Consider the following 27,021-nt stretch of genomic DNA (forward strand, 5'->3'; position numbering starts at 1 on the left):
CATTCAATTAAGCCTTTTAAAAGTTTAAAGTCAGCTCCCCAAATTTGCATGTAGGTGCCGTTCTTATTCCAGCTTGGCTGGTAAGGGGCAGGTTAAGACTTTTTTGAAATTTATTTGGTTCTATTCAGTCCAAACTTCTTAGACTGTGGGTCGTTTTTTCATCAGGAATTCAAATTATTAATTTGATGGTATGAAAATGTAACGCTTAGTACTTAGTCATAGAAGTTTCTCTGACTCAGTGATTAATACTATGTTGCAGGCTTGTAAATCTGTGTCTATTAGGATTTATTATCGAGTTTGGAAGATTTACATCTCATGATGCTCTTCTTATGAATTCTCTTGGCATTCTTTTAGAATTCCTAGGAATTTATAGTTTCTTCATAAGAAAGGACAAATCTGCTTTTTCTGTGCTGTTTCACAGTAAGAATTGCTAAATCTTTCTGATATTCATTATTTTGTTCAGGCTTTGGTTCGTATCAAGCCTGTCATTAAGCCAATTTCTCCTTCTTGGAGTCTTATTTTGGTTCTGAAGGCTTTACAGGCTCTTCTGTTTGAGCATATGCTTTCTTTGGACATTTATTACTTTCATGGAAAGTATTGTTCTTTTTAGACATCTCTTCAGCTAGAACAGTTTTTGAATTATCTGCTCTTTCTTGTGAGTCTACTTTTTCTGATTTTTCATCAGGATAAGGTGGTTTTGCTGTCTTCATTTCAATTTTTGCCTAAAGTTGTGAATTCTAACAACATTAGTAGAGGAATTATTTTCCCTTCTTTGTGTCCTAATCCTAAGAATTCTTTGGAAAGATTCTTACATTCTTTGGATGTGGTAAGAGTTTTGAAATATTATGTTGAAGCTACTCAGATTTCAGAAAGACTTCTAGTCTATTTGTTATCTTTTCTGGTTTTAGGAAAGGTCAGAAGGCTTCTGCCATTTCTTTGGCATCTTGGTTAAAGCTTTTGATTCATCATGCTTATTTGGAGTCTGGTTAATCCCCATCTCAGAGGATTACGGCTCATTCTACTAGGTCAGTTTCTACTTCCTGGGCTTTTAAGAATGAAGCTTCTGTTGATCACATTTTCAAAGCAAGGACTTGGTCTTCTTTGCATACTTTTACTAAATTCTACCATTTTGATGTTTTCTCTTCTTCAGAAGCAGTTTTTGGTAGAATAGTACTTCAGGCAGCTGTTTCAGTTTGATTCTTCTGCTTATAACTTCAGTTTTTTTTCATTATAAAAATTGAAACTTTTGATTTGGGTAGTGGATTAATTTTTCAGCGGAATTGGCTGTCTTTATTTTATCCCTCCCTCTCTAGTGACTCTTGCGTGGAAGTTCCACATCTTGGGTATCTGCTATCCCATACGTTACTAGCTCATGGACTCTTGCTAATTACATGAAAGAAAGGTACCGATAATGATCTCTGTGAATCGGTATGTGAAGGTAGGCATCCTTTAAGTCCACTGTGGTCATATATTGACCCTCTTGGATCATGGGTAGGATGGTCCGAATGGTTTCCATCTTGAACGATGGAACCCTTAGGAATTTGTTTAAGATCTTTAAGTCTAAGATTGGTCTGAAGGTTCCCTCTTTTTTGGGAACCACAAACAGATTTGAATAAAACCCTTGCCCCTGTTCCATTCGCGGAACTGGGTGGATCACTCCCATCACTAAGAGGTCTTGTACACATTGTAGAAATGCCTCTTTCTTTACTAGGTTTGTTGATAACCTTGACAGATGGAACCTCCCTTGTGGAGGAGAAGTTTTGAAATCCAGAAGGTATCCCTGAGATATAATCTCCAACGTCCAGGGATCCTGTACATCTCTTGCCCAAGCCTGGACGAAGAGAAAAAGTCTGCCCCCCACTAGATCCGTCTCCGGAAAGGGGGCCCTGTCTTCATGCTGTCTTAGGGGCGGAAGTAGGCTTTCTGGCCTGCTTGCCCTTGTTCCATGACTGGTTGCCTTTCCAACCCTGTCTGTAACGAGCAGTAGTTCCTTCCTGTTTTGGAGCGGAGGAAGTTGATGCTGCTCCTGCCTTGAAATTACGAAAGGCACGAAAATTAGACTGTTTGGCCTTTGATTTGGCCCTGTCCTGAGGAAGGGTGTGGCCCTTACCTCCAGTAATGTCAGCAATAATTTCCTTCAAGCCGGGCCCGAATAAGGTCTGCCCTTTGAAAGGAATGTTCAGTAGTTTAGACTTAGAAGTTACATCTGCTGACCAGGACTTAAGCCATAGCGCTCTGCGCGCCTGTATGGCGAATCCGGAATTCTTAGCCGTAAGTTTGGTTAAATGCACTACGGCATCCGAAACAAACGCATTAGCCAGCTTAAGGGTTCTAAGCTTGCTCAAAGACTCATCCAATGGTGCTGTGCGAATCGCCTCTTCCAGAGACTCAAACCAGAATGCCGCTGCAGCAGTGACAGGCGCAATGCATGCAAGAGGCTGTAATATAAAACCTTGTTGAACAAACATTTTCTTAAGGTAACCCTCTAATTTTTTTATCCATTGGATCTGAGAAAGCACAGCTATCCTCTACCGGGATAGTGGTACGCTTGGCTAAAGTAGAAACTGCTCCCTCCACCTTAGGGACCGTCTGCCATAAGTCTCGTGTGGTGGCGTCTATAGGGAACATTTTTCTAAATATCGGAGGAGGGGAAAAAGGCACACCGGGTCTATCCCACTCCTTGCTAATAATCTCTGTAAGCCTCTTTGGTATAGGAAAAACATCAGTACACACCGGTACCGCATAGTATTTATCCAGCCTACATAATTTCTCGGGGATTGCCACCGTGTCACAATCATTCAGAGCCGCTAACACCTCCCCTAGCAACACGCGGAGGTTCTCAAGCTTAAATTTAAAATTTGAAATTTCTAAATCCGGTCTCCCCGAATCAGAACCGTCACCCACAGAATGAAGCTCTCCGTCCTCATGTTCTGCAAATTGTGACGCAGTATCAGACATGGCTCTTGTGTCATCGGCGCGCTCTGTCCTTAACCCAGAGCTGTCGCGCTTGCCTCTTAACTCGGGCATATTGTATAATACTTCTTTCATAACATTAGCCATATCATGTAAAGTGATTTGTAAGGGCCTTGATGTACTTGGCGCCTCAATCTCACGCACCTCCCGAGCGGGAGACGAAGGTACTGACACATGAGGAGAGTTAGACGGCATAACTTCCCCCTCGTTGTCTGGTGATAATTTCTTTATCGGTACAGATTGACTTTTATTCAAAGTAATATCAATACAATTGGTACACATATTTCTATTGGGCTCCACATCGGCTTTTAAACATAATGAACAAGCAGATTCCTCTGTATCAGACATGTTTAAACAGACTAGCAATGAAGCTAGCAAGCTTGGAAATTACTTTCAATAAGTTTACAAGCAATATAAAAAACGCTGCAGCGCTTTTTTAAAAACACAGTTGAATAACAAAGAACTAATTCAGTTATAGTCAACAATTCTTTAAATGTATTAATTAGCAGAGGATTGCATCCGTTAGCAAAAGGATGATTAACCCCTCAGTACCCAAAAAAACGGATATCAAATTAAGATTTAACGTTTTTATCACAGTCAAACACACTGTCACAGGTCTGCTGTGACTGATTACCTCCCTCAAAAACGAATTTTGAAGACCCCTGAGCTCTCTAGAGACGTCCTGGATCAAGGAGGAAGAAGCAGGAAGACTGTGCTAGAATTTTAACTGCGCAACAAGGCGCTAAAAAAAGGCCCCTCCCACTCATTTACAACAGTGGGAGACCTGATATAACGGTTTCTATGCAGAAATATACGTTAGCCATGTGGAAAAAAATTCATGCCCAAAAGGATTTATCACCAAAGTACCTCCCAAAACGAATAACATGCCAGTAAATGTTTTAAAAACAAACTTCTTTTAATGTCATGCAAAGTTATCACTAAGCCTGCTGCCAGTCGCTTCCACTGCAGATAAGGCTTAAGCATTATTTCAGTATTAACAGTATTTTCTCAGTCAAATTCTAGTCCCTAGAAAATAACTCTACTGTGCATACATTTATCAGCCTGATACCAGTCACTACTACTGCATTTAAGGCTGTACTTACATCATACGGGTAACAGCAGTGTTTTCTTAGTCAATTCCATTCCCAGAAAATATTGTACTGCACATACCTCATTTGCGGGGGACCCCGCATGCTATTCCCATGTTCTGAAGTTACCCCACTCCTCAGAATGTCGAGAACAGCCAGTGGATCTTAGTTACGCCTGCTAAGATCATAGAAAACGCAGGCAGTTTCTTCTTCCAAATACTGCCTGAGATAGAAAAACAGCACACTCCGGTGCCATTTAAAATAACAAACTTTTGATTGAAGAATAATTAAGTAAAAACTCCAACTTCTCTCGCGACCTCCTTCTTTGTTGAGGGTTGCAAGAGAATGACTGGATATGACATGTGAGGGGAGGAGCTATATAGCAGCTCTGCTTGGGTGATCCTCTTGCAACTTCCTGTTGGGAAGGAGAATATATCCCATAAGTAATGGATGACCCGTGGACTGAACACACTACAAGAGAGATAAATTTATCAGGTAAGCATAAATTATGTTTTATGTAAGAACTTATCTGATAAATTCATTTCTTTCATATTAGCAAGAGTCCATGAAGCCCACCCTTTTTGTGGTGGTTATGATTTTTTGTATAAAGCACAATTATTCCAATTCCTTATTTCTCCTGTTAAGTGTAGTCAGTCCACGGGTCATTATTACTTCTGGGATATTAACTCCTCCCCAACAGGAAGTGCAAGAGGATCACCCAAGCAGAGCTGCTATATAGCTCCTCCCCTCTACGTCACACCCAGTCATTCTCTTGCACCCAACTAATAGATAGGATGTGTGAGAGGACTGTGGTGATTATACTTTGTTTTTATATCTTCAATCAAAAGTTTGTTATTTTAAAACAGCACCGGAGTGTGTTGTTCCTTCTCAGGTAGAATTTGAAGAAGAATCTACCTGAGTTTTTGTATGATCTTAGCCGTCGTAGCTAAGATTCATTTTGCTGTTCTCGGCCATTCTGAGGAGTGAGGTAAACTTCAGATCAGGGGACAGCGGGCAGGTTCACCTGCAAAGAGGTATGTTGCAGTATATTATTTTCTGAGGAATGGAATTGACTGAGAAAATACTGCCAATACCGATATAATGTAAGTTCAGCCTTAAATGCAGTAGTAGCAACTGGTATCAGGCTGTTATGTATATATGTTTACACTTCAGTATTCTGGGGAATGGCACTTCACTGGGAAATACTGTATGCATATAACTCTTAGCCTAACTTGCAGTGGGAACGACTAGCAGCAGGCTTTTTAATGACACTTCATATTATTTGATTTTAAACGTTTTGCTGGCATGTTAAATCGTTTAATTATCTGAGGTACTGGGTGAAAAATTGTTTTGGGCACTGTTTTCCACTTGGCTGTCGTTTATTTTAATTTAAGACAGTTCACTGAACTTCCCTCACTGTTGTGTGTGAGGGGGAGGGGCCTATTTTGGCGCTTTTGCTTCTTCGGAGGCTGTTTTTGGGAGAAAGGTTCTTCAGGCAGTGGTTCCTTCCGTATAAAGATCCTGCCTGTCCCTCCCGTCATCCGTGTACTTTAGCTTTGGTATTGGTATCCCAGAAGTAATGATGACCCGTGGACTGACTACACTTAACAGGAGAAAACATAATTTATGCTTACCTGATAAATTCCTTTCTCCTGTAGTGTAGTCAGTCCACGGCCCGCCCTGTTTTTTATGGCAGGTCTAAATTTTTAAATTATACTCCAGTCACCACTGCACCCTTTAGTTTCTCCTTTCTCGTTGGTTCTCGGTCGAATGACTGGGTGTGACGTAGAGGGGAGGAGCTATATAGCAGCTCTGCTTGGGTGATCCTCTTGCACTTCCTGTTGGGGAGGAGTTAATATCCCAGAAGTAATGATGACCCGTGGACTGACTACACTACAGGAGAAAGGAATTTATCAGGTAAGCATAAATTATGTTTTTTGATGTTTTCGCTCCTTTCTTATCACCCCACTTCTTGGCTATTCATTAAACTGAATTGTGGGTGTGGTGAGGGGTGTATTTATAGGCATTTTAAGGTTTGGGAAACTTTGCCCCTCCGGGTAGGAATGTATATCCCATACGTCACTAGCTCATGGACTCTTGCTAATATGAAAGAAATGAATTTATCAGGTAAGTTCTTACATAAATTATGTTATTTTACGATATGATGAGTCCACGGCTCACCCGGTCTTTTCAAAGACAGGTCTTTATTTTTACTAACCTTCAGCCACCTCTGCTCCTTGGCTTTTCCTTTCTATTCCTAACTTCGGTCGAATGACTGGAGTTGGAGGGAGGGGAGGAGCTATGTATGCAGCTCTTTGCCTCCTCCTGCTGACCAGGAGGCGATATCCCACAAGTAAGGATGAAATCCGTGGACTCGTCATATCATAAAAGAAATAAATTTATCAGGTAAGCATAAATTTCCTTTTTCAAGGGGGATGATTCTTTTCAATACCAACTGTACATGTGTGACATTTGTCTGGAAAGGAGGGGATAGGTGAGTGTGCATGTGTGACATATCTGAAGAAAGCAGGGCAGGTGTGAGTGTATGTGCGTGACATGTCTGAGGAAAGCAGGGAACATGTGAGTGTACTTGTGTGACACTTGAGAGGGATGTAGGGCACATGTGAGTGGTTTTTGTGTGACATGTCTGTGGGAAATAGGGCACAGATGACTTTCTTTCATGTAATTGGCAAGAATCCATGAGCTAGTGACATATGGGATATACAATCCTACCAGGAGGGGCAAAGTTTCCCAAACCTCAAAATGCCTATAAATACACCCCTCACCAAACCCACAATTCAGTTTTACAAACTTTGCCTCCTATGGAGGTGGTGAAGTAAGTTTGTGCTAAGATTTCTATGTTGATATGCGCTTCTCAGCATTGTTGAAGCCCGATTGCTCTCAGAGTACAGTGAATGTCAGAGGGACGTGAAGTGAGTATCACTTATTTGAATACGATGATTTCCTGAACGAGGGTCTATTTCATAGGTTCTCTGTTATCGGTCGTAGAGATTCATCTCCTACCTCCCTTTTCAGATCGACAATATACTCTCAATTTACCATTACCTCTACTAATAACTGTTTTAGTACTGGTTTGGCTATCTGCTATATGTGGATGGGTGTCTTTTGGTAAGAATGTTTTTTATTACTTAAGACACCTCAGCTATGGTTTGACACTTTATGCATTTATATAAAGTTCTAAATATATGTATTGTACTTATATTTGCCATGAGGCAGGTTCATGTATTTCCTTCAGCAGACTGTCAGTTTCATATTTGGAAAATTTAAACATTTTAAGAAATGTATTTCTTACCTGGGGTTTAGTCTTTTTTTCAATTGACTACTTCTTGCTATTGCAGGTATTAGGCCCGCGGGTGTGTCAAATGCTAAACTTTATTGCGTCATTCTTGGCGCGGAAAAATTTTTGCAGCAAAAAAAGACGTTTATGACGCAACTTCATCATTTCCGGGGTCATACGTGACGCCGAGACCTTTCACACGGTGGCGTCATTAGTGATGCAAGTGTGTCATTTCCGGTTATTTTTGGCGTCATACTTGGCGCCAAATTTTTTTCATTATTTCAATACCCCTTGTATGTTTGCCTCTTGCTTTTTGCTATCAGAGGCCTATGCTTGCATTTTTTTCCCATTCCTGAAACTGTCATATAAGGAAATAGATAATTTTGCTTTATATGTTGTTTTTTCTCTTACATTGTGCAAGATGTCCCAATCTGATCCTGCCTCAGAAGTTTCTGGTGGAACATTGCTGCCTGACACCGGTTCTACCAAAGCTAAGTGCATTTGTTGTAAAATTGTAGAAATTATTCCACCGATTGTCATTTGTAATAGTTGTCATGATAAACTTTTACATGCAGATAGTGTTTCCATCAGTAATCGTACATTGCCAGTTGCAGTTCCTTCAACTTCTAATGTGCATGATATACCTGTAAATTTTAAAGAATTTGTTTCTGATTCTATTATGAAGGCTTTGTCTGCATTTCCACCTTCTAATAAACGTAAAAGGTCTTTTAAAACTTCTCATTTAGCTGATGAAATTTCAAATGACCAACAACATAATAATTTATCCTCTTCTGATGAGGATCTATCTGATTCAGAAGATCCTTCCTCAGACATTGACACTGACAAATCTACTTATTTATTTAAAATAGAGTATATGCGTTCTTTATTAAAAGAAGTGTTAATTACTTTGGATATTGAGGTAACCAGTCCTATTGACGTTCAGTCTAATAAACGTTTAAATGCTGTTTTTAAACCTCCTGTGGTTTCTCCAGGGGTTTTTCCCATTCCTGAGGCTATTTCTAATATGATTTCTAGGGAATGGAATAAGCCAGGTACTTCTTTTATTCCTTCTTTAAGGTTTAAAAAATTGTATCCTTTACCAGCAAAATCTATAGAGTTTTGGGAAAAAATCCCCAAAGTTGATGGGGCTATTTCTACTCTTGCTAAACGTACCACTATTCCTATGGAAGATAGTACTTCCTTTAAGGATCCTTTAGATAGGAAGCTTTAATCTTATCTAAGGAAGGCCTATTTATATTCAGGTCATCTTCTCAGACCTGCTATTTCTTTGGCTGATGTTGCGGCTGCATCAACTTTCTGGTTGGAGAATTTAGCGCAACATGAATTGGATTCTGACATATCTAGCGTTATTCGCTTACTGCAACATGCTAATCATTTTATTTGTGATGCCATTTTTTATATTATCAAAATTGATGTTAGATCCATGTCTTTAGCTGTATTAGCTAGAAGAGCTTTGTGGCTTAAGTCTTGGAATGCTGATATGACATCTAAATCTAGATTACGATCTCTTTGTTTCCAAGGTAATAATTTATTTGGTTCTCAGTTGGATTCTATTCTTTCAACTATTACTGGGGGAAAAGGAGTTTTTTGCCTCAGGGTAAATCTAAGGCTTCTAACCGTTTTCGTTCCTTTTGTCAGAATAAGGAACAAAAACTCAATCCTCCCCCCAAGGAATCTGCTTCCAATTGGAAGCCTTCCTCAAATTTGAATAAATCCAAGCCATTTAGGAAACCAAAGTCTGCCCCTAAGTCCACATGAAGGTGCGGCCCTCATTCCAGCTCAGCTGGTAGGTGGCAGATTAAGGTTTTTCAAGGATTTTTGGATAAAATCAGTCCAAAATCATTGGATTCAGAGCATTGTCTCTGTATCGAATAGGATTCAAAGTAAGACCTCCTGTGAGAAGATTTATTCTCTCACGCATCCCTGTAAATCCAGTAAAAACTCATGCTTTTCTTAAGTGTGTTTCAGACCTGGAGTCTTCAGGGGTAATCATGCCAGTTCCTCCTCAGGAACAAGGTTTGGTGTTTTATTCAAACCTATTCATTGTACCAAAGAAAGAAAATTTATTCAGATCAGTTCTGGATCTGAAAATTTTGAATCGTTATGTAAGAGTACCAACTTTCAAGATGGTGACTATAAGGACTATTCTGCCTTTTGTTCAGCAAGGACATTTTATGTCCACAATAGACTTGCAGGATGCATACCTTCATATTCCGATTCATCCAGAACACTATCAGTTTCTGAGATTCTCTTTTCTAGATAAGCATTACCAATTTGTTGCTCTTCCATTTGGCCTAGCAACAGCTCCAAGAATCTTTTCAAAGGTTCTGGGTGCCCTACTATCTGTAATTAGAGAACAGGGTATTGCGGTGTTTCCTTATTTGGACGATATCTTGGTACTAGCTCAGTCTTTACATACTGCAGAATCTCACACGAATCAACTAGTGTTGTTTCTTCGGAAACATGGTTGGAGGATCAATTTACCAAAAAGTTTCTTGATTCCTTAGACAAGGGTCACCTTTTTAGGCTTCCAGATAGATTCAGACAAGAGACGTTTAAAATTGGTCACAGCATGCCGGCACCTTCAGTCTCAGTCATTCCCTTCAGTGGCTATGTGCATGGAAGTTTTAGGTCTCATGACTGCAGCATCGGACGCGATCCCCTTTGCTCGTTTTCACATCAGACCTCTACAGCTTTGCATGCTGAATCAATGGTGCAAGGATTATACAAAGATATCACAATTAATATCCTTGAATCCCATTGTATGACACTCTCGGACATGGTGGATAGATCACCATCGTTTGGTTCAAGGGGCTTCTTTTGTTCGGCCAACCTGGACTGTGATCTCAACAGATGCGAGTCTTTCAGGTTGGGGAGCTGTTTGGGGATCTCTGACAGCACAAGGGGTTTGGAAATCTCAAGAGGCGAGATTACCAATAAATATTTTAGAACTCTGTGCAATTCTCAGGGCTCTTCAGTTTTGGCCTCTGCTAAAGAGAGAACCGTTCATTTGTTTTCAGACAGACAATATCACAACTGTGGTCAATCATCAATCATCAGGGTGGGACTCACAGTCCCCAAGCTATGAAAGAAGTATCTGGGATACTTGCTTGGGCGGAATCCAGCTCCTGTCTAATCTCTGCGGTGCATATCCCAGGTGTAGACAATTGGGAGGCGGATTATCTCAGCCGCCAGACTTTACATCCAGGGGAGTGGTCTCTCCATCCAGATGTGTTTTCTCAGATTGTTCGGATGTGGGGTCTTCCAGAGATAGATCTCATGGCCTCTCATCTAAACAAGAAACTTCCCAGATACCTGTCCAGGTCTAGCGATGTTCAGGCGGAAGCAGTGGATGCACTGACACTTCCTTGGTGTTATCATCCTGCTTACATCTTCCCGCCTCTAGTTCTCCTTCCAAGAGTGATCTCCAAAATCATCATGGAACAGTCTTTGTGTTGCTGGTGGCTCCAGCATGGCCACACAGGTTTTGGTATGCGGATCTGGTTCGGATGTCCAGTTGCCCGCCTTGGCCACTTCCGTTACGGCCAGACCTACTATCTCAAGGTCCGTTTTTCCATCAGGATCTCAAATCATTAAATTTGAAGGTATGGAAATTGAACGCTTAGTTCTAAGTCATAGAGGTTTCTCTGACTCAGTGATTAATACTATGTTACAAGCTCGTAAATCTGTCTATAGAAAGATTTATTATAGAGTTTGGAAGACTTACATTTCATGGTGTTCTTCTCATAAATTCTCCTGGCATTCTTTTAGAATTCCTAGAATTTTACAGTTCCTTCAGGATGGTTTGGATAAGGGTTTGTCTGCAAGTTCCTTGAAAGGACAAATCTCCGCTCTTTCTGTTTTATTTCACAGAAAGATTGCTATACTTCCTGATATTCACTGTTTTGTACAGGCTTTTGTTCGTATTAAGCCTGTCATTAAATCAATTTCTCCTCCTTGGAGTTTTAATTTGGTTCTGAAGGATTTACAGGCTCCTCCATTTGAGCCTATGCATTCTTTGGACATTAAACTACTTTCTTGGAAAGTGTTATTCCTTTTGGCTATCTCTTCTGCTAGAAGAGTTTCTGAGCTATCTGCTCTTTCTTGTGAGTCTCCTTTTCTGATTTTTCATCAGGATAAGGCAGTTTTGCGGACTTCTTTTCAATTTTTATTTAAGGTTGTGAATTCTAACAACATTAATAGAGAAATTGTTGTCCCTTCCTTGTGTCCTAATCCTAAGAATTCTTTGGAAAGATCCTTAGAATTCTTTGGATGTGGTAAGAGCTTTGAAATATTATGTGGAAGCTACTAAAGATTTCAGGAAGACTTCCAGTCTATTTGTTTTATTTTCTGGTCCTAGGAAAGGTCAGAAGGCTTCTGCTATTTCCTTGGCTTCTTGGTTGAAACTTTTGATTCATCAAGCTTATTTGGAGTCGGGTCAGGCCCCGCCTCAGAAAATTACAGCTCATTCTACTAGATTAGTCTCCACTTCGTGGGCTTTTAAGAATGAAGCTTCAGTTGATCAGATTTGCAAAGCAGCGACTTGGTCCTCTTTACATACATTTACTAAATTCTACCGTTTTGATGTATTTGCTTCTTTGGAAGCAGTTTTTGGTAGGAAAGTTCTTCAGGCAGCTGTTTCAGTTTGATTCTTCTGCCTTTGTTTTAAGCTTTTTTCTTTCAAAAATGAAATAAACTTATTTTTTTGGGTTGTGGATTAATTTTTTCAGCGGAATATGGCTGTTTTTATTTTTATTCCCTCCCTCTCTAGTGACTCTTGAGTGGAAGACTCCACATCTTAGGTATTGATATCCCATATGTCACTAGCTCATGGACTCTTGCCAATTACATGAAAGAAAACATAATTTATGTAAGAACGTACCTGATAAATTCATTTCTTTCATATTGGCAAGAGTCCATGAGGCCCACCCTTTTTATGGTGGTTATGATTTTTTGTATAAAGCACAATTATTTCCAAATTTCCTTTGTTGATGCTTTCTACTCCTTTCTTTATCACCCCACTGCTTGGCTATTCGTTAAACTGAATTGTGGGTGTTGTGAGGGGTGTATTTATAGGCATTTTGAGGTTTGGGAAACTCTGCCCCTCCTGGTAGGATTGTATATCCCATATGTCACTAGCTCATGGACTCTTGCCAACATGAAAGAAATGAATTTATCAGGTAAGTTCTTACATAAATTATGTTTTATGTGTGTGAGGTTTGCAGGGTACAAGTGAGCTGTATCTGTGGGACACAGGGCATAGATGAGTGTGTGATGAGTCTGTGGAAAACAGGTTAGTGTGCATGTGTGACATGTATGTTCACTAATATAGTTTATTTTACATATATATTACTTTTTATATAAAATGATAATCTGGTCTTCATTACAAATAAAGAATACACTCACCGGCCAATTTATTAGGTACTCCTGTTCAATTGCTTGGTAACACAAATTGCTAATCAGCCAATCACATGGCAGCAACTCAATGCATTAAGGCATCTAGACGTGGTGAAGACGACTTGCTGAAGTTTAAACCGAGCATCAGAATGGGGAAGAAAGGGGATTTAAGTGACTTTGGCACCAACAACCATGCCATGTTCAGACAGGCTGATCTGAGTATTTAAAAAACTGCTGATCTACTGGGATTTTCATGCACAACCATTTCTAGTGTTTACAGGGAATGGTCTGAAAAAGAGAAAATTTCCAGTGAGCTGCAGTTGTGTGGATGAAAATAACTTGCTGATGTTAGAGGTCAGAGGAGAATGGGCAGACTGGTTTGAGATGATAGAAAGGCAACAGTAACTCAAATAACCACTCGTTACAACCAAGGTATGCAGAATACCATCTCTGAATGCACAACACATTGTACCTTGAAGCAGATGGGCTACAGCAGCAGAAGACCATATTGGGTGCCACTCCTGTCGGCTAAGAACAGGAAACTGAGGCTACAATTTGCACAGCCACACCAAACTTGGACAATAGAAGATTGGAAAAACGTTGCCTGGTCTGATGAGTCCTACCTGAGTATTGTTGCTGACCATGTCCATCCCTTTATTACTACAGTGTACCCATCTTCTGATGGCTACTTCTAGCAGGATAATGCACCATGTCACATAGGAGTAAATTAGAAAGTTATTTAAAATTGCATGCTATCATTTGCATCATGGATGTGCGGCCGACAAATCTTCAGCTATCATGTCAATATAGACCAAAATGTCTGAGGAATGTTTCCAACACCTTTATGAATCTATGTCATGAAGAATTAAGGAAGTTCTGAAGGCAAAAGTGGGTCCAACCCGGTGCTAGCAAGGTGTACCTAATAAAGTGGCCGGTGAGTGTATATACTGTATGTCATGAATGCAACATTCTAAAACAATAAAACTGAATGTTTTGTGCACATAAGCAATAAGCAGTCATGTTGCATATTAAAGTGCTTTTAAACATAACCCTCTTTCCAGTGAAGTAAATGCTCTTAGCCTTTTTTTAAAAGGACACTGAACCCACATTTTTTTCTTTTGTGATTCAGATAGAACATGCAATTTTAAGCAACTTTCTAATTTACTCCTATTATCAATTTTTCTTCATTCTCTTGATATCTTTATTTAAAGAGCAAGAATGCAAGTTTAGATGCCAGTCCATTTTTGGTGAACAACCTGGGTTGTTCTTGCTGATTGGTGGATAAATTCACCCACCAATAAACAAGTACCTCCCAGAGTACTGAACCAAAAATTTGCTGGCTCCTTAGCTCAGATCCCTTCTTTTTCAAATAAAGATAGATAGAGAACGAAGAACATTTGATAATAGGAGTAAATTAGAAAGTTATTTAAAATTGCATGCTATCTGAATCACAAAATAAAAAAATTGGTTTCAGAGTCCGTTTAAGTTAACTCACTAACTGTGGTGCTTTTATGTTATTTTGGAGATTTGTAACACATTGATATCTTTTTGGATTAGCTACATTGTGGTTTTTAAGCCTTTTCATCTAAATAATCCTCCTCATCTATATGGTATAACAGAATTGCCTGAGTGTGCTGCTAACTATCACAGAAGGTATAGTTGACACGTGAGTGAAATTCTTCTCTCTGTTGAAGCTTTTATAAATTGCTTTGGTATACTACACCACCTGGGGCAATTGTCTTTGTTTTTATTGTTCTGGAGTCAAGTAGTAGTTATAAAGATATGTTTATTGTGAATTCTTAGAAATAGTCCCTAATGTCTAATAAACTGCCCTTAAGCCTTAGATAGGAAGCTGGGAAAAGATCTAGTTGTCACAGTGTATTCTACAAGGGTAGGGGACTGACTAAATCAGAACAGTTTATATGTTCTCATGATAAAATAATTATGTAAATAATAACATTACTCCCATCGTGTTTCTTATTGACAGGTGAATTCACAAACTGCAATAATCCTCGTCATAATCAGAGTGCAGATGCTTCTTTACATCTTCTTCAAAATCAAAGAAGCCACATGGGAAATGTATGTTCTGAATGTGGGAAATGTTTTCTTAAAAAAGCACTTCTTTCTAAACATCTAAAAATTCATACAGGAGAAAAGCCATTTTCATGTACTATATGTGGGAAATGTTTTACTCAGAAATCAAATCTTATTCGTCATCAGAAAATTCACACAGGGGAGAAAGGATTTTCTTGTTCTGACTGTGGGAAATGTTTTTCTGTGAAATCAAATCTTATTAACCATCAGAAAATTCATACAGGGGAGAAAGAATTTTCATGTTCTGACTGTGGAAAATATTTTACCCAGAAATCAAATCTTATCACTCATCAGAAAATTCATACAGGGGAGAAAGGATTTTCATGTTTTGATTGTGGAAAATGTTTTACTCAGAAAAGAACTCTTATTAGGCATCAGAAAATTCATACAGGGGAGAAAGGATTTTCATGTTCTAAATGTAGGAAATATTTTACTAAGAAATCAACTCTTATTATTCATCAGAAAATTCATACAGGAGAGAAAGGGGAGAAAAGATTTTCATGTTCTAAATGTGGGAAATGTTTTCTTAATAAATCACATCTTTTTAATCATCTAAAAATTCATACAGGAGAAAAGCCATTTTCCTGTCCTATATGTGGGAAATGTTTTACTCAGAAACCAAATCTTTTTCGTCATCAGGAAATTCATACAGGGGAGAAAGGATTTTCATGTTCTAAATGTGGGAAATGTTTTACTCAGAAATCAAATCTTATCACTCATCAGAAAATTCATACAGGGGAGAAAGGGTTTTCATGTTTTGACTGTGGAAAATGTTTTACTCAGAAAACAACTCTTATTAGGCATCAGAAAATTCACACAGGGGAGAAAGCATTTTCATGTTCTAAATGTGAAAAATGTTTTATCCAGAAAAATACTCTTATTAGGCATCAGAAAACTCATTTTAAAAGAAATCAGAGCTTAACATCCAAAGTACAGAGAGTTACACATAGTTGTAACCCACACAATACGAAGGGCTGATTACTGTATGTGATCCTCTGGGGTGCACAGTTTTAGAGCTGTTTTGAGGCCCCTTCTGCACCTCAAGCATATTTATGAGGTGACCCCAGGTTGTATTTTATTTAAATCAAATTTTTTAACTCATGATTTAAATTACTAGTCAGCAAGACTGATTCAAATCATGTTTTTTATTTTTAGAATGTTTTAAGATAATTATTTTTCCAGTTATATCAGACCATTACTGATTTTGTTATATATCATTTAGATATGCATAGATAGATCATTGAAGTGAATGAAATTATTTGGAGGTGAGCTATCTCCAGTTCAATTGCTTAATATTGGATGGAGAAAATGATTACATTAATAATAACAATAGAAATATTTTTAACTAAAAAATAACATTATTTCTTTCATGTAATTGGCAAGAGTCCATGAGCTAGTGACGTATGGGATATACAATCCTACCAGGAGGGGCAAAGTTTCCCAAACCTCAAAATGCCTATAAATACACCCCTCACCACACCCACAATTCAGTTTTACAAATTTTACCTCCTATGGAGGTGGTGAAGTAAGTTTGTGCTAAGATTTCTACGTTGATATGCGCTTCCTTTTGCAGACTATCAGTTTCATATTTGGGGGAAAACATTATTTAGGAAAATATTTTTTCTTACCTGGGGTATAGTCTTTTTTCAGTTGACTGCTTTTTCATTAAATTTCGCAGGCAAAATTAGGCTTGCGAGGGCGCAAAATGCCAAAGTTTATTGCGTCATTCTTGGCGCGAGAATATTTTTGGCGCAAAGGTATGTCCGATGACGCAAATTCGTAATTTCCAGTGTCTTTGTTGACACCGAGTTCCTTGCACAAAGTTGCGTCTACTATGATGTGAGTGTGTCATTTCTGGATGTTGTTAGCACCAAAAAAAATTTCAGTTTGCGTTGTGCGTCATACTTGGCACAAAATAATTTCATCTATATTGTAAATTCCCACAGAATAGGGCCCTCAATTCCCCGTTTTTATCTGTAAAATTTTGTGTCTTATCGTATTGTTTCTCCATTGTACTGTTATCCTTGTACCCATGGGCAGCGCTGCAGAATCTGTCGGCGCTTTATAAAGAATAATAATTATTATTATTATTATTTAAAACCCCATTCCTATATGCCTATTGCCTTTTTCTATGTCAGAGGGCTATGCTGTTTGCATTTTTTTCCCCATTCTTGAAACTGCCATATAAGGAGATTGATAATTTTGCTTTATATGTTGTTTTTTTTCTCTTACGTTTGCAAGATGTTTCAATCTGATCCTGTCTTAGAAACCATTGTTGGAACTCTGCTGCCTGTTAAGTTTGATCAAAGCTTAGTGCATCTGTTGTAAATTTGTGGAGATTATATCTCCAGCTGTGGTATGTAATAGTTGTCATGATAAGCTTTTACATGCAGAGAATGTGTCCATCAGTAATAGTACAATGCCTGTTGTTCCTTCAACATCTAATGTACATGATATACCTGTGAATACGAAAGATTTTATTGCTGATGCGATTCAGAAGGCTTTGTCTGCCATCCCGCCTTCTAATAAACGTAAAAGGTCTTTTAAAACTTCTCATAAAGTTGATGAAATTTTAAATGACCGACAACATACTGAATTATCCTCCTCTGATAAGGATCTATCTGATTCAGAAGATCCTTCCTCAGATATTGACACTGACAAATCTACTTATTTATTTAAAATGGAGTATATCCGTTCCTTGTTAAAAGAGGTGTTGATTACATTGGATATTGAGGACACTTGTCCTCTTGATATTAAAACTAGTAAACATTTAAATTCTGTTTATAAACCTCCTGTGGTTACCCCAGAGGTTTTTCCAGTTCCTGATGCTATTTCTGATATGATTTCTAAGGAATGGAATAGGCCTGGTACTTCTTTTATTCCTTCTTCAAGGTTTAAAAAATCGTATCCTTTGCCAGCAGTTAGATTGTAGTTTTTGGAAAAGATCCCCAAAGTTGATGGGGCTATTTCTACTCTTGCTAAACGTACAACTATTCCTATGGAAGATAGTACTTCTTTTAAAGACCCTTTAGATAGGAAACTTGAATCTTATCTAAGGAATGCTTATTTATATTCTGGCGGTCTTCTCAGGCCTGCCATTTCTATGGCTGATGTTGCAGCTGCATCAACCTTTTGGTTGGAAAGTTTAGCGCAACAGGAAATGGATCCTGGTTTGTCTAGCATTGTTTGCTTTAACATACTAATCATTTTATCTGTGATGCCATTTTTGATATCTTTAAAATTGATGTTAAATCTATGTATTTAGCTATTTTTGCTAGAAGAGCTTTGTGGCTCAAATATTGGAATGCTGACATGGTATCTAAGTCTAGATTACTATCTCTTTCTTTCTAAGGTAATAAGTTATTTGGTTCTCAGTTGGATTAGATTATTTCAACTGTCATTGGGGGAAGGGAGTTTTTTTTTTGCCTCAGGATAAAAGACCTAAGGGTAAATCTAAAGCTTCTAACAGTTTTCATTCCTTTAAACAAAATAAGGAACAGAAACCTAATCCTTCCCCCAAAGAATCTGGTTCCAATTGGAAACCTTCTTCAAGTTGGAGTAAATCCAAACCATTTAAAAAACCGAAACCAGCCCCCAAGTCTGCATGAAGGTGCAGTCCTCATTCCAGCTCAGCTGATAGGGGGCAGATTAAGATTCTTCCAAAATATTTGGGCATATTCTGTCCAAAATCAATGGATTCAGAGTATTATCTCTCAAGGGTACCGAATAGGATTCAGAGTAAGACCTCCTGTGAGAAGATTTTTTCTCTCACGCATCCCAGCAAATCCAGTAAAGGCTCAGGCTTTTCTGAAGTGTGTTTCAAATCTGGAGCTTTCAGGGGTAATCATGCCAGTTCCGTTTCAGGAACAGGGTCTGGGGTTTTATTCAAATCTATTTATTGTCCCAAAGAAAGAAAATTCATTTTTGAATCATTATGTAAGAGTGCCAACTTTCAAAGTGGTGACTTTAAGGACTATTCTGCCTTTTGATCTGCAAGGGCATTATATGTCCACGATAGACTTACAGGATGCATATTTTCATATTCCAATTCATCCAGACCACTATCAGTTTCTGAGATTCTCTTTTCTAGACAAGCATTACCAATTTGTCGCTCTTCCATTTGGCCTAGCGACAGCTCCAATAATCTTTTCAAAGATTTTCGGTGCCCTACTCTCTGTAATCAGAGAATGGGGTATTGCAGTGTTTCCTTATTTGGACAATATCTTGATACTTGCTCAGTCTTTACATTCTGCAGAATCTCACACAAATCAGCTAGTGTTGTTTATTCACAGACATGGTTGGAGGATCAATTTACCAAAAAGTTCTTTGATTACTCAGACAAGGGTCACCTTTTTAGGTTTCCAGATAGATTCAGTGTCCATGACTCTGTCTCTAACAAACAAGAGACAATTAAAATTGGTTTCAGCTTGTCAGAACCTTCAGTCTCAATCATTCCCTTTAGTAGCTATGTGCATGGAAGTTGTAGGTCTCATGACTGCAGCATCGGACACAATCCCCTTTGCTGGTTTTCATATGAGACTTCTCCAGCTTTGTATGCTGAACCAATGGTGCATGGATTATACAAAGATATCACAATTAATATCCTTAAATCCCAATGTTTGACTCTCTCTGACTTGGTGGTTAGATCACCATCATATAGTTCAAGAGGCCTCTTTTGTTTGTCCAACCTGGACTGTGATTACAACAGAAGCAAGTCTTTTAGGTTAGGGAGCTATCTGGGGATCTCTGACAGCACAAGGGATTTTGGCAATCTCAAGAGGCAAGGTTACCAATCAATATTTTAGAACTCTGTGGCCTCTGTTGAAGAGAGAACCGTTCATTTGTTTTCAGACAGACAATATCACAACTGTGACATATGTCAATCATCAGGGGGGGGCTCACAATCCCCAAGCTATGAAAGAAGTATCTCGGATACTTGCTTGGACAGAATTCAGCTCCTGTCTAATTTCTGTTGTTCATATCCCAGGTATAGACAATTGGGAAGAGGAATATCTCAGCCGTCAGACTTTACATCTGGGGGAGTGGTCGCTCCATCCAGATGTGTTTTCTCAGATTGTTCAGATGGGTCTTCCAGAAATAGATCTGATGCCTTCCCATCTAAACTAGAAACTACCCAGGTACCTGTTCAGGTCCAGGGATCCTCAGGCGGAAGCGGTGGATGTGTTAGCAGTTCCTTGGTGTTACCAACCTGCTTATATCTTCCCGCCTCTGGTTCTTCTTCCAAGAGTGATTTCCAAGATCATCATGGAAAAATCGTTTGTGTTGCTGGTAGCTCCAGCATGGCCTCACAGGTTTTGGTATGCAGATCTTGTTCAGATGTCCAGTTCCCAACCTTGGCCACTTCCATTCTTTCTCAAGGCCCGTTTTTCCATCAGGATCTGAAATCATTAAATTTGAAGGTATAGAAATTGAACGCCTAGTGCTTAGTCATAGAGGTTTCTCTGACTCCGTGATTAATACTATGTTACAGGCTCGTAAATCTGTTTCTAGGAAGATTTGTTATCGAGTTTGGAAGACTTATATTTCATGGTGTTCAGAGATAGATCTCATGGCCTCTCATCTAAACAAGAAACTTCCCAGATACCTGTCCAGGTCTAGTGATGTTCAGGCGGAAGCAGTGGATGCACTGACACTTCCTTGGTGTTATCATCCTGCTTACATCTTCCCGCCTCTAGTTCTCCTTCCAAGAGTGATCTCCAAAATCATCATGGAACAGTCTTTTGTGTTGCTGGTGGCTCCAGCATGGCCACACAGGTTTTGGTATGCGGATCTGGTTCGGATGTCCAGTTGCTCGCCTTGGCCACTTCCGTTACGGCCAGACCTACTATCTCAAGGTCCGTTTTTCCATCAGGATCTTAAATCATTAAATTTGAAGGTATGGAAATTGAACGCTTAGTTCTAAGTCATAGAGGTTTCTCTGACTCAGTGATTAATACTATGTTACAGGCTCGTAAATCTGTTTCTAGGAAGATTTGTTATCGAGTTTGGAAGACTTATATTTCATGGTGTTCTTCTCATAAATTCTCCTTGCATTCTTTTAGAATTCCTAGAATTTTACAGTTTCTTCAGGATGGTTTGGATAAGGGTTTGTCTGCAAGTTCCTTGAAGGGACAAATCTCTGCTCTTTCTGTTTTATTTCACAGAAAGATTGCTAAGCTTCTTGATATTAACTGTTTTGTACAGGCTTTGGTCCATATCAAACCTGTCATTAAATCAATATCTCTTCCTTGGAGTCTAAATTTGGTTTTGAAAGGTTTACAGGATTCTCCGTTTGAGCTTATGCATTCTTTGAATCTCCTTTTCTTATTTTCCATCAGGATAAGGCAGTTTTGCGGACTTCATTTACATTTCTACATAAGGTTGTGAATTCTAACAACATTAATAGAGAAATTGTTGTCCCTTCTTTGTGTCCTAATCCTAAGAATTCTTTGGAGAGATCCTTACATTCTTTGGATGTGGTAAGAGCTTTGAAATATTATGTTGAAGATACTAAAGAGTTCAGGAAGACCTCTAGTCTATTTGTTATCTTTTCTGGTTCTAGGAAAGGTCAGAAGTCTTCTGCCATTTCCTTGGCATCTTGGTTAAAGCTTTTGATTCATCAGGCTTATTTGGAGTCGGGTCAGGCCCCCCTCAGAGAATTACAGCTCATTCTACTAGATCAGTCTTTTAAGAATGAAGCTTCAGTTGATCAGATTTGCAAAGCAGCAACTTGGTCTTCGTTGCATACATTTACTAAATTCTAGCGTTTTGATGTATTTGCTTCCTTGGAATCAGTTTTTTGGTAGAAATGTTTTTCAGGCAGCTGTTTCAGTTTGATTCCTCTGCTTATGTTTAATTTTTTCTTTTCATTATGAGAAAATTATATTTTGGGTTGTGGATTCATTTTTTTCAGCAGAAAATGGCTGTTATTATTTTATGCTTCCCTCTCTAGTGACTCTGCTGTTGAGTTCCACATCTTGAGTATTACTATCCCATACGTCACTAGCTCATGGACTCTTGCCAATATGAAAGAAATTAATTTATCAGGTAAGTTCTTACATAAATTATGGTTGTTTTTTTTTTTTCATTTTTAGTTATTGCCCCTCCCTCCTCACACTTTGGTCCTTGTGCAGATCTATTCCACTCCAAACAATATTCTATTCATTGAGTGTTTTGAAACTTCGTATGGGTTGATTCTGTGAACATAGATTTGTAGGGGAGCAATGTTAATAAACGTAAGGAAAGTCAAAATTAAACTTTCAAGACTCAGAATGAACATTCGATTTTCCATTTGACATCACTTATCTAATTTGCTTTGTTCCCTTGGTATCCATTGTTGAAAAGCCTGCATAAGTAGGCTCACTAAGATGCAATGCACTACTGTGAACTAGCTGCTTGTCACTGTCTCACCCAGATATGCCCCAGTAGAGCATTGCTCTCCTTCAACAAAGGATTCCAAGGGAATGAAGCAAATATGATTATATAAGTAAATCTAAAAATGTTATGTTCTATCTCAAGCCCAAAAGTTCTCTTTCATGATTATGCCCCTTTAAAGTCTATTTATCAACTCTGTATGTTTATTTTAAAATATTGCTATGAAGAAGGGCATGTTATTTCTGCAGACACAAATTCATAGTTTTGAGAACTACAAAACCAATAATAAGTGATAATATCTTCAAGATTGAAAAATTGTCCAAAATAATCTGACAGAAACCTCTGTGAATGGATTCATAGAATTAATTACGAAAAAAAATGCAGCCATGAATATACAGCATGTTGCTATCTAATTAAAAACAAATCGATATTTCAGGATGAATAAACTTTGGATTATAATGTATCTTAAATAGCAACTATCTTTAGATTGATGTTTCCTCAAAATGCATTTTATTATTTTTTAAAAATCCTATTTAAATTAAAAAAACAACTTATTTAAATTTAAAAAAATACGTTTTGTATCCACCTTCTATGATCCAGTGTATTTGCCATCCCCGGGGGAGGGGGGGATCCAGGGTCCCTATATAGGTTTAAATAGCCAAGTGATCACCTGGAGCCCCTATGTTATTTTGTAATTTCTGCTTATTTAAGAAATGTTACCTAATACAACTATAGATCCACAACAGTTTTTACTATAGATTTGAGGAAAAAAATCTCTGTATTGTTTACAACCTTGTTTATTTAAATTGTAATAAAATGAAATCCATCAGAGATAGCAGGAACATTAGGAGTGACCAAATAAACAGTTTGGTTCATTCTGATTAAAAAAAAAAGAATGCACTGGTGAGCTCTGCAACACAAAAAGGCCTGGATGTCCACAACAGTGGTGGATGATCGTAGGATCCTTTCCATGTTAAAGAAAAAGCCCTTCACATCATCTGTAAAACACAGTGGAGGCAGTGTGATTGCATGGGCATGCATGGCTTCAGTGGCACGGGGTCACTGGTGTTTATTGATGATGTGACAGAAGCAGCCGGATGAATTCTGAAGTGTATAGAGATATATTGTCTGCTTAAATTCAGCGAAGTTGATAGGACAGGATTTCACTTTACAGATGGACAATGCCCCAAAGCATACTGCGAAAGCAACCCAGGAGTTTTTTAAGGCAAAGAAGTGTAGTATTCTGCAATGGCCGAGTCAATCACCTGATCTCAACCTGATCAAGCTTGAATTTCACTTGCTGAATATAAAACTTAAGGTAGAAAAACCTACGAACAAACAACTGAAGAACTCTGCAGTAAAGGCCTGGCAAAGCATCACAAAAGAGAAAACCCAACGTTTGGTGATGTCCATGTGTTCCAGACTTAAAGTAGTCATTTCCTGCAAAGGATTCTCAAGAAAGTGTTAATTTGTCCAATTACATTTGAGCCCCTGAAATAAGGGGACTGTGTATGAAAATGGTTGCAATTCCTAAATGTTTCATATATTTTTCTTCAACCCCTTGAATTAAAGATAAGTCTGCACTTCAATTGCATCTTGGTTGTTTCATTTCAAATTCATTGTGTTGGCGTACAGTCAGAATTATGACAGCTGGGTCAGTTTCCAATTATTTATGGACCTAACTGTATATATAAATGATTATACATAGGTGTGTGTATATATATATATATATATATATATATATATATATATATATATGGTAATAACTATTTAAAAATACTTAAAACATTCTGCTATGTGAAATATTTAAAGTAAATTCACAGTATAAGACTTTATTAAAAATGAATATTGAATAAATATTGTTTTTCATGTTTTCATCTACTTAATTGCAAAGGGCTCTAATGCACTTATGTGTATATACGTACAGTATACATATGTGTATATATGTCTGTAAATACATATATACACATATAAATACATATTTATATACCGTATTGTGCCGCATATAGGCCGCAACCTTAAAGCTTGGTGCCCTTTTGAAGAAATTTAATTTTTAAAGAAAACACACAAAATGTGCAAGCAATGAGTCCCAATGCAGGGTGTCAGCTCCCAGGGGATACTTTTATACTTCCCCAAGAGTATAGAAAAAAAAAAAACAAAGGAAAGATGCTGCACTCCTCAGTAATTTAAAATGTGAAAAAAACCTTTATTCAACCATTAAAACTGTAATGGCTGAATAAAGGCTTTTTTCACATTTGAAATTACCAGTACTAAGGAGTACAGCATCTTTCCTTTTTTTATTTTAACATATTAAAGCTGCAATTTGGTATGTACTGGTACATTATTAGCAGGTTTCGCAGGTATGATGTGATGGGGGGGAAAAAAAGCACTTTCTTACCTGACAATATCAGTAGCAAAACTGACTCACATGAACTATTGCAAGACGTTACAGAACTATCCAATCCGGTGGACTACAATCCCCATAAGGCCACAGGGTGCACCGGAAGTTTGGCTGTACAAGCCCGTTCTCCGAATTACACTGTGCTCAGCACAGTATTACCACATCTTCACACACCTTCACAGCGGTGGCTCCTGCATATGAGCATTCTGCTAATCATTCAAACCAATCAACTATTGCAAAACGTTGCAAAACTACCCAACTCCAGCAAACTACAATCCCCATAAGGCCACTGGGTGCACCGGAAGTTCGGCTGTACTGCGCAAGTGCAATTTTGCCGATAAGCACTCGACTATAGGCCGCGCCCTGCATATAGACCGCACTGCACATTTAAAGCTACAAATCAAGGGAAAAAAGTGCGGCCTATATGTGGAACAATACGGTGGGGCAAAAAAGTATTGTCAGCCACCAATTGTGCAAGTTCTCCCACTTAAGAAGATGAGAGAGCCCTGTAATTTTCATCATAGGTATACCTAAACTATGAAAGACAAAATGTGGAAACAAATCCAGACAATCACATTGTCTGATTTGGAAAGAAGTTATTTGCAAATTATGGTGGAAAATAAGTATTTGGTCAATATCAAAAGTTCATCTCAATACTTTGTTATATATCCTTTGTTGGCAATGACAGAGGTCAAACGTTTTCTGTAAGACTTCAAAAGGTTGTCACACACTGTTGCTGGTATGTTGGCCCATTCCTGCATGCAGATCTCCTCTAGAGCAGTGATGTTTTGGGGCTGTCGCTGGGCAACACAGACTTTCATCTCCCTCCAAAGGTTTTCTATGGGGTTGAGATCTGGAGACTGGCTAGGCCACTCCAGGACCTTGAAATGCTTCTTACAAAGCCACTCCTTTGTTGCCCGGCCGGTGTGTTTGGGATCATTGTCATGCTGAAAGACCCAGCCACGTTTCAATTTCAATGTCCTTGCTGATGGAAGGAGGTTTGTACTCAAAATCTCACAATACATGGCCCCATTCATTCTTTCATGTACACGGATCAGTCATCCTGTTCCCTTTGCAGAGAAATAGCCCCAAAGCATGATGTTGCCACCCCCATGCTTCACAGTAGGTATGGTGTTCTTTGGTTGCAACTCAGCATTCTCTCTCCTCCAAACACGACGAGTTGTGTTTCTACCGAACAGTTCTACTTTGGTTTCATCTGACCATATGACCTTCTCCCAATCCGCTTCTGGATCATCCAAATGCTCTCTAGCATACTTCAGACGGGCCTGGACATGTACTGGCTTAAGCAGAGGGACACGTCTGGCACTGCGGGATCTGAGTCCGTGGCGGCGTAGTGTGTTACTGATGGTAGCCTTTGTTATGTTGGTCCCAGCTCTCTGCAGGTCATTCACTAGGTCCCCCCGTGTGGTACTGGGATGTTTGCTCACCGTTCTTGGGATCATTTTGACCCCACGGGGTGAGATCTTGCGTGGAGCCCCAGATCGAGGGAGATTATCAGTGGTCTTGTATGTCTTCCATTTTCTAATTATTGCTCCCACAGTTGATTTCTTCACACCAAGCTGCTTGCCTATTGCAGATTCAGTCTTCCCAGCCTGGTGCAGGTCTACAATTTTGTTTCTGGTGTCCTTCGACAGCTCTTTAGTCTTTACTATAGTGGAGGTTGGAGTGTGACTGTTTGAGGTTGTGGACAGGTGTCTTTTATACTGATAACAAGTTCAAACAGGTGCCATAAATACAAGTAATGAGTGCAGGACATTTATTGAATAAATATTGTTTTTCATGTTTTCATCTACTTAATTGCAAAGGGCTCTAATGCACTTATGTGTATATACGTACAGTATACATATGTGTATATATGTCTGTAAATACATATATACACATATAAATACATATTTATATACCGTATTGTGCCGCATATAGGCCGCAACCTTAAAGCTTGGTGCCCTTTTGAAGAAATTTAATTTTTAAAGAAAACACACAAAATGTGCAAGCAATGAGTCCCAATGCAGGGTGTCAGCTCCCAGGGGATACTTTTACACTTCCCCAAGAGTATAGAAAAAAAAAAACAAAGGAAAGATGCTGCACTCCTCAGTAATTTAAAATGTGAAAAAAACCTTTATTCAACCATTAAAACTGTAATGGCTGAATAAAGGCTTTTTTCACATTTGAAATTACCAGTACTAAGGAGTACAGCATCTTTCCTTTTTTTATTTTAACATATTAAAGCTGCAATTTGGTATGTACTGGTACATTATTAGCAGGTTTCGCAGGTATGATGTGATGGGGGGGGGAAAAAGCACTTTCTTACCTGACAATATCAGTAGCAAAACTGACTCACATGAACTATTGCAAGA

The 27,021-nt window shown here is 38.6% G+C and overlaps 1 protein-coding gene across 1 annotated transcript in view; it reads left to right on the top strand.

Annotated features, from left to right (window-relative positions):
- Nucleotides 1–15,891, top strand: part of LOC128657028 (gastrula zinc finger protein XlCGF57.1-like) — a 151,623-nt gene extending 135,732 nt beyond the window's left edge. The window contains exon 8 of the mRNA XM_053711255.1: nucleotides 14,765–15,891. Coding sequence (XP_053567230.1) covers nucleotides 14,765–15,849 — 1,085 coding nt within the window. The 3' untranslated portion in view covers nucleotides 15,850–15,891. The remainder of the gene's footprint in view (nucleotides 1–14,764) is intronic.
- Nucleotides 15,892–27,021: the final 11,130 nt, after the last annotated feature.

This window comes from Bombina bombina, chromosome 4 (genome assembly GCF_027579735.1).
Source record: "Bombina bombina isolate aBomBom1 chromosome 4, aBomBom1.pri, whole genome shotgun sequence".
NCBI lineage: Eukaryota > Metazoa > Chordata > Amphibia > Anura > Bombinatoridae > Bombina > Bombina bombina.